At 32.0% G+C, this 15174-nt stretch overlaps 1 protein-coding gene across 5 annotated transcripts in view; it reads right to left on the bottom strand.

The window, feature by feature from the left end:
• Nucleotides 1-15174, bottom strand: part of LOC145249653 (inter-alpha-trypsin inhibitor heavy chain H1-like) — a 362855-nt gene that overhangs the window by 165388 nt on the left and 182293 nt on the right. For all 5 annotated transcript variants that reach the window (XM_080111426.1, XM_080111425.1, XM_080111424.1 and 2 more), the window contains 2 exons: nt 11112-11749; nt 6123-6180 (listed from right to left, as the gene is read on the bottom strand). In XM_080111426.1, coding sequence (XP_079967552.1) covers nt 6123-6180; nt 11112-11749 — 696 coding nt within the window. The remainder of the gene's footprint in view (nt 1-6122; nt 6181-11111; nt 11750-15174) is intronic.

Consider the following 15174-nt stretch of genomic DNA (forward strand, 5'->3'; position numbering starts at 1 on the left):
ATATTCCGAAACAGAGATTTGAAATGTCGGTCGGCTTGAAATGTGTTGTTTGACAGGTGAAATGTCGGATAGTTTTTGATCTGAGAAACACACACACGAAACAGATTGGGCCTGACAAAAGAATTAATGACGTCAGCCCAAGGTTCGACATAAATTGTTTTTCAATATGACTTATCTAAAAATGTCTTTTGGCAAATTGTTTTGGGCGCTAAGGGGAATTCTGACATGTAAAGAATATTTTCTTTTAAAAATCACGCGGATGTTTTTACAAAACAAATAATTGAAAGAGGAACGAAGATCAAACGGATATTTTTTAATAGATGAAAGCTGGTGATCTATTACAAGCTAAAAATAATATTTCCTCTGATTATCAGTTGATAATATGGAAAAAACCATTATCGAGAAGGCGGGGTCAGGCAAGTTGGGGAGGAGTCAATTTGATTTTGGAAGTTGGAGGCGGAAAAATAATACCTGCCACAGACCAAATTGACCAATGAGAAGGAATCAGATGGATTGTTATCGATCAATTTGATTGGTCGAAGACGAACGTAGGCGTCGTCATTATTCAAGGGTTTTACTATATAAGATCTGTAAAACTCGATTTAATCAGATAGAAGAAGAGAGAAGACAGAGAGAGGTCTTTGGAGAGACAGAGAAAAAGGTCTCGGTAGAGGAATCCAGCCACCCAACTTCTCTCTCCCCCTCGCTGGTCGCCAGAGAGCTCAATTTGCAACTTAATAGAATTCAGAGGACCTAGGAAGAGACCAGCCAGAACACCTTAACGATAATTACAACGGTCCGCGACTCCGACCGAGTATTTCAACAACAAGAAACTCATTCACAAATCTAATTGCTTGCTTCCATTTAATCTTCAATTGTACATACGTCTGTAGATAATCATTTATGAATTTCCTAAATACATTATATATCAACCAACCTCCGGAGTTTGTTTGCTGATGTGCTGTTGTTTCATGTAACTTTATTTCTTTTACTTGCCACTTGTGACCCCGTTCCCATCAACGAACACCCAGTCAACAGGACGACCAACTAGACGATCAAGAAGAACAGGCCTTGAGGACCGTGCTACCGAGAAGAGTCCTCCAACGCCTTGACGAGGACTCACTGGGTGACGCGACGTACCAACGGTTGGCAGACCTGGTTGCCCAGTCGACATAATTAATTACCCGGTGACTAGGATAGTCATAATTGGGCATCGACCCAGGGTTAAGATCATAACTGGGCCGCGATCAGAGGTTTAAGGTCGTGTAAGGTCACGTGTAAGGTCACAGTGGGTCCAAAATTGTCTCGCCACAGTTTCGTAGGGCAGCAATTGACTTTTCTGCTCGTATTACGTACCCTGTGACATCTTCGTCGTCATTTTTTCGGAGGGTTGATAGGTCCGTATATAAAGCAATTATTTTTGGTTTGCCTTGGGATAAATAATGTTCCCTGAGGATTTTCAATGCCTTCTTTCCATTGTCCTTTGCATCTCGCATAATCAGGGCTAAACTCCTATCGTCCAGTACTTGGACAAGTTCGGCAAAGATGTCTTCATTTTTCTGTTGGTCTATCTCGCCATCTTCCTTTTTTAATTCAGCCTTCAATTTTAGTCTGTGTAAAAGTCCCATGAATTTTATTTCGAACATTTTCATAATTGTTCTCATCGCCATCAAACATTAGCGTCCTCCTGGGCCCATAACCTGTTACACTTGACATGTTTGATATAATTTGGCGGTTGGGAAAAATAACGAAGGTCGACACAACAGGAGAAAAGTTCGCCACGTGTTTATTCACTCAAAGAGAAAAGGAAAAGAGAAAGAAAAGGACTCCTTAAAAGGGACATAACTGAGTATGTTAATGGTTTATCCCTTAACAATGGCGGTAATGTATTTTATTATATAAAAAACAAAACATGGTTTCGTATTGATTTTTATTCAAAATTCAAAAATCTTTAAAATCGAGTTTTTAACCGATTTTTGTGCGGTTTTCTCCATTTTTTCTTTTAAAACTTGTTTATTTTCCTATGCAAATTATTTTATTATTATCTCACTAAAACAAACCGAAATTGGTGAGAAAACCATTTTTAAAAAATTCAATGTTCGCTAATATATTTTTTCAGCTTAAAGGGAATAGATTGAAAAAACATTTACAGTAACATTTGTAAGTGTTCGCTCATCGAATCTTTTTTTATAAGCGAAAATATCAAAATAAACAAGTATGGTGGCTCGCACGTGCTAAAAAATACATATAAAAATAATTAGGATAAAAAAAACAACAAAAAACACACACACATTCATATATCAATGTAAATTTTCCATTATATGTGTGTCTTTTTAAATATTTAAATACAGAAGCGAAATTCTTATTCACCTAAAACAAATTTTATCGCTTGCGAGCTACCATATTTTTCCAAGGGGCGTCTTAAAGAAAGTAAACATCATGACACCTCACGTTTAACTTGATATTTACTACGTATAATTACGGCTTGGTAAGTAAATAATTATTACAGTCCCTCTTATTAGTGATTGAAGTAACTATTTAAAAAATAAATAATTTCATTTATCGACGGTTATTTCAAATTATTAACCTTTCTTTGCTTGTTTACGAAAAAAACATAAATGCAAAATGGCGACAAATTTGAATTTGTAATATTTACGTTTGTAATTTCAATTTTAAAATACTTAATGGTAATTTTTGGGGGCTTTTCTTTGTTTTGTTTTAAAGTTTAATCTCTTTTCTTAAAATTGAATTGGTTATAAAGTAGTATTTTTCAATTTTATTATTTTTTCTAAACGTTTTAACTTGAGGGGGGCTAAAATGCTATTTTTTGGACACGCCTCATGCAGCAGTAGCGCATTTATTAATTATCTTTTAAGTGAAATACTTATAAGATAACACGCTAAACGTATGAGATAAATAACCACAAAAAATTCACGCATTTTTTAATAAGTTATTAAGTTTGTATCTATCTGGGGACTATGGATGTAGAGGCTTTTTAGTGTTTAATGACTTCCTCCTAGATGGAGACATTTCAAAATGACTTGGTTACTTTTAATGTTGTTTTGATTTAATTCGTTTTCTCCCCCTCCAAACCAATACCAACACTTTTTGAAATAAACTCCTAAACTCTAATTTTGGACCAAAATAGTTTTAAAATGGGTTGAAATTTTTTGAAAATCCCTTTAAAAAAAACTGGTAGGAGATTGAAAGCTCAAACACCCCTAAATGGCGATAAAAATGGCTGCGAAATACTAAAATGGTTTTAAAAGGTTAGCTGCAAAATACCAATGCTTCGATTTCTTCATTTGTTTTTCATGATTACGGAATATCTGCGTTCTTTCAAGAGCATGTTATTCTGCTTAAAGTACCATTCATTGTGGGTTCAGTATGTTGAAGGGGAGGTGGTGCGCTAGATGAATTGTGTCGGTAGGGACGGTAGGGGCCGCAGAGCGCATTCTGCGGAGGAGGGGGGTAATGTTCCTATGCACGGCACTGATGCTAGCGAAATACAAATCCGCAGTTTTCTCTCGCTTTTCTCCATTTCTTTCACAGACAACAAACGTGCGCGCGACGTAGTTTCGTCTTGGTAATACGCATACATATTACAATATATGCAATACGCACACATATTACCATGTATGCAATACGCACACATATTACCATATATGCAATACGCACACATATTACCATATATGCAATACGCATACATATTACCATATATGCAATACGCACACATATTACAATATATGCAATACGCACACATATTACCATGTATGCAATACACACACATATTACAATATATGCAATACACACACATATTACCATGTATGCAATACACACACATATTACAATATATGCAATACACACACATATTACCATGTATGCTATACACACACATATTACCATATATGCAATACACACACATATTACCATATATGTAATACACACACATATTACCATATATGCAATACACACATATTACCATATATGCAATACACACACATATTACCATATATGCAATACACACACATATTACCATGTATGCAATACGCACACATATTACCATGTATGCAATACACACACATATTACAATATATGCAATACACACACATATTACAATATATGCAATACACACACATATTACCATGTATGCAATACACACACATATTACCATGTATGCAATACACACACATATTACCATGTATGCAATACACACACATATTACCATATATGCAATACACACACATATCACCATATATGAAATACACACACGTATTACCATGTATGTCATACACACACATATTACCATATATGCAATACACACACATATTACCATATATGCAATACACACACATATTACCATATATGCAATACACACACATATTACCATATATGCAATACACACACATATAACCATGTATGCAATACACACACATATTACCATATATGCAACACACACACACATATTACCATATATGCAATACACACACATATTACCATATATGCAATACACACACATATTACCATATATGTCATACACACATATTTCCATGTATGCAATACACACACATATTACCATATATGCAATACACACACATATTACCATATATGCAAATACACACACATATTACCATATATGCAATGCACACACATATTACCATATATGCAATACACACACATATTACCATATATGTAATACACACACATATTACCATATATGTCATACACACACATATTACCATATATGTCATACACACACATATTACCATACATGCAATACACACACGTATTACCATATATGCAATACACACACATATTACCATATATGCAATGCATACACATATTACCATATATGCAATACACACACATATTTCCATATATGTAATACACACACACATATTATCATATATGTCACACACACACATATTTCCATATATGCAAATACAACGACGCTATAAGAAGCAAATACATGTATTCAATTTCTCCTCATACGAAAAATATCTATTTCACTCATAAACGTTCCTTGGACATTTGAAATTTTCATTACCCACAAACATTTATTGCAGCAGTAGTACTATAAATGGTAACATCATCAGCAGCAAAAACTGGCATTAATAATGTTTGAAATATTTGTTTGGCTTCTAAACTAGATGTAACTAGTTTTAGGGAATAGACCAGTGGACGACCCCCCCCCCCATTCCTTTCGGGCTTCATGCCTGATCATAAAATTGTAGCATCTTTTGTTATATAACACCTGCCTGGCACTTGTTGTATGCCCTAAGAAATGTACACACAATTTTTATGATAAATAAATAACTAAGCGTAAGGGAGTGCTCACCACTCTTAAAGAGAAGCGAGCTGCCTAAATCGACCATGTTCCCCATGAATAAAAAGCACCTCTCTTGAGACATAAACCGCAAACCGGCCAACCACAGGCTCTCAGTGTCGACAAAAAGCCTTCACTATCCAATATGGCTAACCTTCCGCACGTTGGCGTATACCATTACAACACATATGCAAACCACATATGAATACAGCTTGCCTTTTAATTAATACTTACGCACGTACAGATTTTCTCCTGTTATAAATTTTTGTTCCTTTACTTACAAACAGGACATTCATCCTACATATTATGAACTTTTAAAGAAGACTATTGAAATTATTTTGCCACTAAAACCTTTTTATTATCAAATGTTGACGAATATTACGAATAAAGTTAATACAAATATAGCCTGTACTTTTTCTAGTCAACATTTTGGTGACTTCCACCCTCGAACTATGCAACCCTTCGAAAGACTCTACTCTTCAACTCTTCCTTTATCTTTTATTGTCTTAACGCAATGTTGAACTAAATGAATCATCACTTTAATATTGCCTTTCTCTATTCAATATAATTTGACGAAGGAAAAGATAACTTTTATAAACAATAACGTGATAATTGTTTTCTTATTTTTTGTGTATGTTGAGTAATATGTTCGTATGTCGTGGATTCCATGTACCAGCATTATTTGCAGTTTACAGATATTCATATTCTCACAAAAAAGCAATAACATATTTTGACATTAGAAAAATAAGGAAGAAAACGTAAATCATTAAATGAAAAACGAAACGATAAAACTTACTTTGATTTGACGGTTTGTAAGTAAGAGCTATAAAAGTCCGATATGTCAAAACGAGGCTCTGAAAATTAGGGAAAAATATCACATTATGTAAAAGTGACAACAGCAATAAATGGTTATGAAAATTATGTCCATAAAAAGGGAAAATAATGCTTAAAAGTATTACTATAAAAATGCTAAACGTAGTAAATATTTACAAGAGCCAATTTAGAAAATGAACTATTACTATTTCCGTGTTTAGCTTTTATATTCGATTTTGTTTTGTAAGTCATGAATTCATTAATATCTTTGCGGTAGATGATAAAGAAAAACTTACCTTAATATTTTAAGTATTCATATTTATTTCTGTTAATATTTGCTTATATTTATGTTATATTTATTTATGTTTATATTTATGTCTATATTTGTTTATATTTATTTATGTTTATGTTTATATTTGCTTATATTAGTTTATGTCTATATTTATTTTTATATTTGTTGATGTTTATATTTATTTATGTTTATATTTGTTGAAGTTTATATTTATTTATGTTTATATTTGTTCATGTTTATATTTATTTATGTTTATATTTGTTGATGCTTATATTTGTTTATATTAATGTTTATATTTGTTTATGGTTATATTTATGTTTTTGTTTAGGTTTATATTTATGCTTATATTTGTTTATATATTTTTTATATTTATATTTATTTATGTTTATATTTATTCATGTTTATCTTTGTTTATATTTGTTTTTATTTATGTTTATATTTTTATATTTGTTAATGTTTATATTTGTTTGTATTTATGTTTTTGTTTATGTTTATATTTGTTTAAGCTTATATTATATTTATATAGTAATCCTATTAAGCCTATATTGATATTTATATAGTAATCCCAACCAAATAAAAAAGCTCAATATAACCAAAATAGGAAATAAAGCTCGTCATAAAAGAACACAAATTAAAGACTGTAAATTATAATTTACAAGAATTTATTTTTCGACAGGATACTCAAAAAAAAAAATCAAGATTTTCTTAATCCGCAGGGTAAAAAAAGAAAATGCGTTGTTTTCATCAGAGGAAAGATATTACCAAATGAATAATATAGTAGCTATGAATTTGCTGGTATTAGCATAGATTGAAACTGCATTATATGAAACTTGTTATATATGCAAAAAAGTGTAAAGAGTTCATAAAATGGAGAAAAGACATGCAAAATATAAAAAAAGTAAAAAAGGACATGGGTTAAGGTTACATGTTTTTAAAAGCGAAATGATCACAAGAGGCAATATTCTCATAAGAAGCAGTCGGGTCGGATTCAAATTAAAAATCCAAAATGTGCACAATCAAAATCCATAGGAAAATCCAGTTTACCAGTGGTCGAAAGAGAAAGATTATTTTGAAGCGTTAAGGTTTTTTCCGCTTAGAGATAAAGCGACTGGCGTAACACTGCTTCCATCACCAGCTAAAGATTTTTTGGGTTTTTAATTTGGATCTATTTGTCAACATCGTGAATCCGACTACTTTTTATAAGAACAGTGATGCTTATGATCATTTCACTTTTGAGAATACCTAACCACTGCATAAAAAAAAAAAACACACGGAACAAAAGCCTTAAAAATGTGGCTAATATAGAAAAGAGAAAAGAAATGGATGTGTACTGTATGAACTCAAAGTCCAGATTTTTTTCAAGCCTAGAATATATTCATCTGCGTTCTTTGGAAACTACGTGAAAACTGATTAATTTTAAATTAAGTTATCCTTGCCACCAGAACAAACCACGAATGAACTCACACGAAAGTATTTTTGTATGAGTAACAGGATAAAGGGTGGGGAGGAAGAAAAATAATACTGGTGAGGAGGATTTTATTTTAATAAGAATTTTATTTCTGGGTGGCATTTTGCACTTTGAAGCTACTCTATACACAATGTATGAACTCGTATCCCACGGTATAAATATACCGTGGGATACGACTACAGAGTCACTCCTAGTACGCCACATTGGCATTAAATATTACAGCTTTCGTTCTTTATGTAATCTGTCTTGTAAATATAAAAATCTTTCCGGGCCATTACAAATCTGGCGACTTCATCAAGGGTTGCCTACAACATAACATTGCCACAACAACAAACCCGTTTTCAAATAAAAAGAAAAATAAAAAGCCTACACCAGGATTTACACACTAAAACTATCTGACAACAGAGTGATATACACAACTGACAAGATATTTTTTAACTGGCACTAGGAAAATACTTCACATAAGTCCTTCAACTAAAAGTGTAACGGTTCGCTTTTGTTAGGCTCCGGATAAAAAACGTTCTAAAAACTGTCCTTCAAAAATATTTCGATTCAAACTAAGGTAAATCTGTAAGTAAGATTATTAAAAAGGTTTTCTTTCCCTCCAAAAAATGTAAACTTTGTTCAACGTATAAACTGTAATTAGTAAATTTCAGTGGCTATTAAAAAATAATGGGAAAAAAAGTTTCCCCCCGAGTAAGCAAATTTCGTTCTTTTAAAATTTTTTAAAAATCTACATATTGAGGATTTCAAGGCTATTATCGTTCAAATGGTGAAAGTCCAGATGGACCACCAGCAGAAAACAGCTGAAAGGTAGTTCCAATAGCAACAAAAACAAACAGCAACAAAAATTACAAAAACAACAGATTCAACAACAACAGAAACTGAAGAAAAGTTGATTTAACAAGAAAAAATAAAACAACAAAAAATAAAAATAAAAAATAAAACAACGACTACAAAAAGCAATTACTCCTCAGAACAGTAACGGTCGGGCAGAAAGAGAAAATTCACCGACTACTAATTATCGACCCGAAACGGAAAAGATATTACGGTGCATAAAATCTTTGAATGGGTGTTGTGAGGACTCACTCATATTTAATATGTGAACTCTCCTAACGGTATAAATATACAGAGAGGCATCACTCTAAAGTGTCAATCGTAGTTTCTTTTTATAACTATATCCCTGTCCGAGTCTTTCTCAGTGACTTTTCCGAATCACAACAAAAGCATTGAATTTTAGCCTCACAGAAATATTGACAGTTTTAGTAAGTTAACCAAATATTTAGCATTGTTGAAGATTCGTTTGTTTGTACTAAATCTTTTTGGTGTTTAGTCTTAATACTGATGATTTTAGTACTAATATTTCATCAATACACTTAGTACAAAGATTATTTTTTTGTGTTTAATTCGCCGTCATTTGCAGTGTTTATGCTACAAATACACATATAAAATCATCCAATAGCAAAAAGGGGAGATAAATAGGTCTGTCTTAAATGATGCAGGAAAGCATCTGTCGGATGGAACAAGACTTCTGATGGCCGGTGATAATCTAACTTACAACATTGGGTTGTACCCAAGTGATTCTTATGAAAGAAAGAAGGGAAAAATGAAAATATAAATAAAGAAAGAAAATACAAAAAAGTCGCTACAATCACATGTCTTTAATTTTTCCAATTATTTTTATTTGCCAAATGCGAAACAAATTCTTTTTAACAACTATTTTCTTTAATTGTTAAAACATGAAAATATTGAAATGTCAGCTTATTTATTTATTAAAAATGTTTTATTTTACTTTACTATTTTAGCAAGACATTTTCTGAAAAGACTATGTCCGCTGTATCTTCTCTTTTTGATACTATACAACATTAAACTATACCTTGATTATTAATTATGTATCATGCATTCCACACGATATCTTATAAATTGTCTTCATTCTTACTATTATTTTATCTCCCTACTACTCAACATATAACTTCGAATTAACATAATATAGATACATTTTTTCTCATTAAATCAACTATTAGAACTCCACCGAAATGCTCCTGTATTTACACAACTTCATTTGGAAAGGTTGATATATATAGTTTCGCGCTTTTAATTGTACCAATAATATAATTGTACTTATAATAGAATTTGACATGGATACTTTTATACCCAACTATTAAACTATTTATCAAATCTTTATATCTAAATTTACATCTTGCTCAATCCAAAGTTTTCTTTTTTCTTTCTGTTAATATTATTCCGATATAATAATAATAAGATTTTCCACAGTAAGTTTTATTACAATTTACCTTTTAAAATATAGTCCTTCGAAATTTTAAATTTCATTTCATTTCCAGAGAGTTTCTTACATATATGACCAATTATAATACAATTTAATTCCATTATAAATATATGAAATGTGTTAATTTTGAGCTTACATAATAGATATACATAGTTTATTTATAAATTCCTTATGTACATTGTTGTTTTCTATGTATTACTTGACTATACCAAAACGTTTACTTGAAATAATTATTTCGGTTGCTTCTCCTGAAAAACATGTATACAGAGTTATGAAGTAATTATAAAACTTAAAGTTTTATAAGGAAATACTTTTATTACGATGTATGAATGTTCAAATTGCACAAATTTCTTGTTTGTAAATTAATGATACATTTTAATGATTGTGTTTTATTAGGATTTGATTTGGAGGAAATCTTAACATCTAATTGGCACACATATGATATATTATCAGATATATTTAGTTCAATGAATTGGTTAAATTGTGATGAACCACGTTTACTATTTTTCGTGACTATGTACATAACGAACTATTTGGTGGGTTGGTTCTTTGAACGATACGAATAGTGAGGTCAAGAATATTCAAAGACTGTTAAAAGCTAAATCTTCAGAGAAATAAATTCTCCTAAATACCAATTATTTGCAACACACATTTCTTCTCTTTCCTTCCTTTTACTACTTCGTAATATCAATAATTACAGCTTTCAAAATGCGTGTGTTTCTTTTCTCTCGCCTGCGTCACGATATATATATTAAGCTATATACCTTATTGGGGAATATCACAATATTCTAAGGATATCTTATGAATTCATCTTGGAACGAATACTCCAACCAGTTGGTTATATTGAAACCCACAACAAATTTGTTTACAATTATGACGATTATTGTTTTTTAAAACAAAATTACGAAATTAAATAATGACTCACGCTGTGTGCATCGATTTTCTTCAATTCATAATGGTAAACCGCTTTTCTTAAAGTTAGGAAGTCGATGTAGCTTTCGATAAAATCTCTCTGTTGATTGCACTGTAGTTTGAGGTCAGTTTCTTGGATAGGGATTGTGTAGTTGATTATTTTTTCATAGCCGTAACCACTAACGACGATCATCGGCTTCTCGTTTTCGGTGAAACATTTGGAAGAAATATAGAAGATCTTCTCAGATCCTTCGTAATAATTACGCGACTTATCAAAACGACGCGCCTGTTGGTCGCAACGTTCAAGTGTCACGTTTTTCAATAAACGGGCGTTGATTTCGTCAAAAAAAGCGATCATCAGTTCAACTGCATTTACTATTTGAAGTTCGTATATCTTTTTGAACTGACCACCTGTAGTAGCGGCAATATGTTGAAGAAGGACAACATCCGCTGTTGAACCGAGGGCGAGAGTAAATATCGGGATATTTCGATTTCGATTCAAATCCTGCACATTTTTAATAATTTGGTTTTTTTTTATTCTCATTGGTACTTGGAAACCGTCTGCGAGAAAATAAACTGCTTGGTATCGTTCGGAACTGGAGTTATTCAAGTGTTCCAAGCTCGACATCAATGCTCCATCAATGTTGCTTACTGAAAAATTGAATAGAAAGGAAAATATCGATCATTACTAAATTATTTATTCGCTTGAATTTTTGACATTATGAGAAGTATCAGTTAAGTCATTTGACTTTAGCAATCTAACCTGTTCTTTGTAAAATGCGGACAAACTGGAAATATATAAAGGGTGGCCCATAAATCACTTTACAGTTTGAAAATGAAACAAATGTTTCTTAAATGACTGTATTTATTATTCCTTTTTTTATTACATAGTTTAAAGTGTGGAAATTTGTTCTGGATTAATCACGAAAGATAATGTCTCTTAAGTAGCCCCCATTCTCGGCTTCGCAAAGTTGAACTCTTTCTAAGCTATTCTCTATGACAGTTCTGAACATCGGAGGTTTTAAGGAAATAATCTCCTGTCATATGTTTGCCATAAGCTATTGGATTGTTAGGGGTTTATTTGCATACACTTTGTCTTTAAGATATCCCTAAAGCCAAAAGTCTGGTGCTGTCGAATCAGGTGAACGTGGAGGCCATACAAAATCGGAATTTCGAGAAGTTTTTCCATCCTGAAACATCATGGTTAACAACTGCATTGTGATTCTAGCTGTATGTGCAGTTACTCCATCTTGTTGCCACTAATACTCTGGAATGTTTACTAACTGAGGTTGAACAAAATTCACTAGCATATCTCTATATCTCTCAGCAGTTACAGTCACAGCATTTTCATTCGCATCTTCAAAGTAGAAGGGCCCAATAACCCTTTCTTGTATTAGTCACTACCATACTGTGATTAACTGGGAGCACTGGACTCTCATGAACTTGGCGTGGATTTTTGGTGCCCCGGAATTTAGTATTCTGCTTATTGACATAGCCATTCAAATGAAAATGAGCCTCATCTCCCATGATCAACTTCTGAATAAACTCATTGTTATTTCTTGCAGTTTCCTGAAACCTGACATAATTTCTAAAAGTCTAGTGGTTGTAAATATTGACAAATTGAAGTCTCTTTGAATGCGCTGTAGAGAACTCTGTGAGATAACAAGTTATTGATAACGCCTTCGAGTGGGTTTGGTTGGGTTCTGCTCAATTCTACGCATCACATCTTCAGTATTTTCAGGTGTAAGTATTGAACGACCTCGTTCACGTCTAGACCTATCATTTACAGAGCCCTGCTCTTGAAAACGAGCCAGTAAGTTCATTATTGCAGACCCACTAAGATGATGTCGAACATTGAAATGGCGCATATAAGATCATTGCATTCCAAGAATTGATCGTCCATTTGCAAAGTAAAATTCAATTATCTTTACTCGTTGTTCTGTTGGAAACTTATCAATACCAAAAATTTCCGAAGATTCTATTTTATAATTCTGAAAAGAGAAAGTAAAATATATAAATAGAAAAAAAGTTATTTAATTTTTTGAAATGTAAAGTGACTTGTAGACCACCCTATATATATATATATATATATATATATATATATATATATATATATATATATATAATGTGTGTGTGTGCATATATTTTCACGCCAGGGCGGGGATGTATGTGTACATGTGATCGTTTTTTTTAAGTATATATGTATGCACGTGCGCATGTGTGTACCCGTGCCCGCGACCGCTAACTAACCCTCTCCAAACAATTAATAACAAAATAAAAACTAAAAATAAATAAACCGAATCATAGCCCCCCTCCCCGGCCTCCAAACATAAGCGAACACCCAACAGGTCAAGACATACATACAAAAAGAAATCATCTCACCAACGAGACGCATAAAAACTTTAACATTAAGACTCGAATTTTAAAGTAACCCCCTCCTCTCACCCCCACATATTCCCCTTCCCCTCCATGTATCCCTATGCCCTCAGCCACACCAGAAATAAACTTCCCAGACCCTCCCCCACAAGTTCCTTAAACCCCAAAACTAAAACATTATCGACATACCAAGCACCCCCACCTTCCCCTTGTTCCTTTCCTCTATTTCTTCCGCCCTCCTCGCACCCCCTGACCTCATTCATTCTTTCACTTTCTCATCCCAAAATAGCGAAGATTTCTGTAAAAGTCTGAGGATGCTACAGACGGACAAAAAAAAAACGGCCAAGTAGCTGAAACTTAACAGAAAGATACGGTAATAAAAAATAAAACGTATATATATATATATATATATATATATATATATATATATATATATATATATATATATATATATATATATATATATATATATATATACTAGCAGAGCTCCCAAACCATATAAAAAAGAAAAATGAAGTTACATTTGAATACACCTGCTATATCACTTTTAACCCGGCCAATTCCGAACAAAACATATTAATGTTACTTTTCCCGGGCAATCAGCCTTTTCACACACTTGCTCTATCAAAGATACGACATCCAATAACGCCGCATATATTTTCTTGTATATAATTGTATAACGAAACACAATAACATTGTATGGTAAATACCCTTAAAAAAAAAACAATAAAAACAGGTAATTTAGCAAGACTGAAGTTCAGATGGCAAAATACTCTCGAACTCTTTATCACATAAAAGGAACTGAATTCTCTAATCACCGTTATGTTACTATGCCAACAATATGTAAACAATGATATCGGTATTTCAGAAGTTAACAGTTTTAAACTATCAGGATTATTTTTCAAAAATAAACAATATAAACAGAACATTTAAAAAAATAGTAAACGCTTTTTACTTATTTTAAACAATACATACATAACTTTTAAAAAAATTTTAAACAGTAAAAAGTTGAAACAATTTAAACTTTTTTAGTTTTAATTTTAAAAAATATAAATAGAATTATTCACCGATTAAAATTTAATCATGTAATCTTTGAAAATTTAATTACGTGATTAATTGTAAAGAATGTAAATTAAATTTAATTAAAGACGTGTCTTCTCTTTTTGAAATGTTGAAAAAGTTTAATTACTTAATTTTGTTTTAATGTGATTAATTGTAAAAGATTAAAATTTAATTAAACAAGATTGCTTTCTTTTTTTTAGATGTTGAAAAAAAGTTCAATTACTTCATTTTGTTTTATAATGGATTACGCCAGCAAAAAGACGATTGTGGATCACATATTTAACTTTGATGAAATAAAAGAAAATAAATGGACTTTAAAATATTTATCCTCATTAAAGAATGACATGCACACAACAGTGGCTTCTTTGGGGCTTATAATGAATGGCAGTTTTTTGCAACAAATGTGAGAAACACTGAACATTACGTAAAAAATCGAAAAGGGTAGACGGATTTATTTGAAGGTGGCCATCTTTGCAGTTCTATCAGAAAGGGCTTCTTTTTTGTTTTGAAAATAGTCACCTTCAAATTCAAAAAAAATATAATAATATTTGTTGGAGCCTTGAGTCATCGCAAACCATTATAAGAATAGAAATAGACGATGCAGATACACATACAGTAGTGACTGGATGATTTTCATA

The sequence above is a fragment of the Euprymna scolopes genome, chromosome 28, assembly GCF_053919585.1.
Source record: "Euprymna scolopes isolate OS-2025 chromosome 28, ASM5391958v1, whole genome shotgun sequence".
Classification (NCBI taxonomy): Eukaryota; Metazoa; Mollusca; class Cephalopoda; order Sepiida; family Sepiolidae; genus Euprymna; species Euprymna scolopes.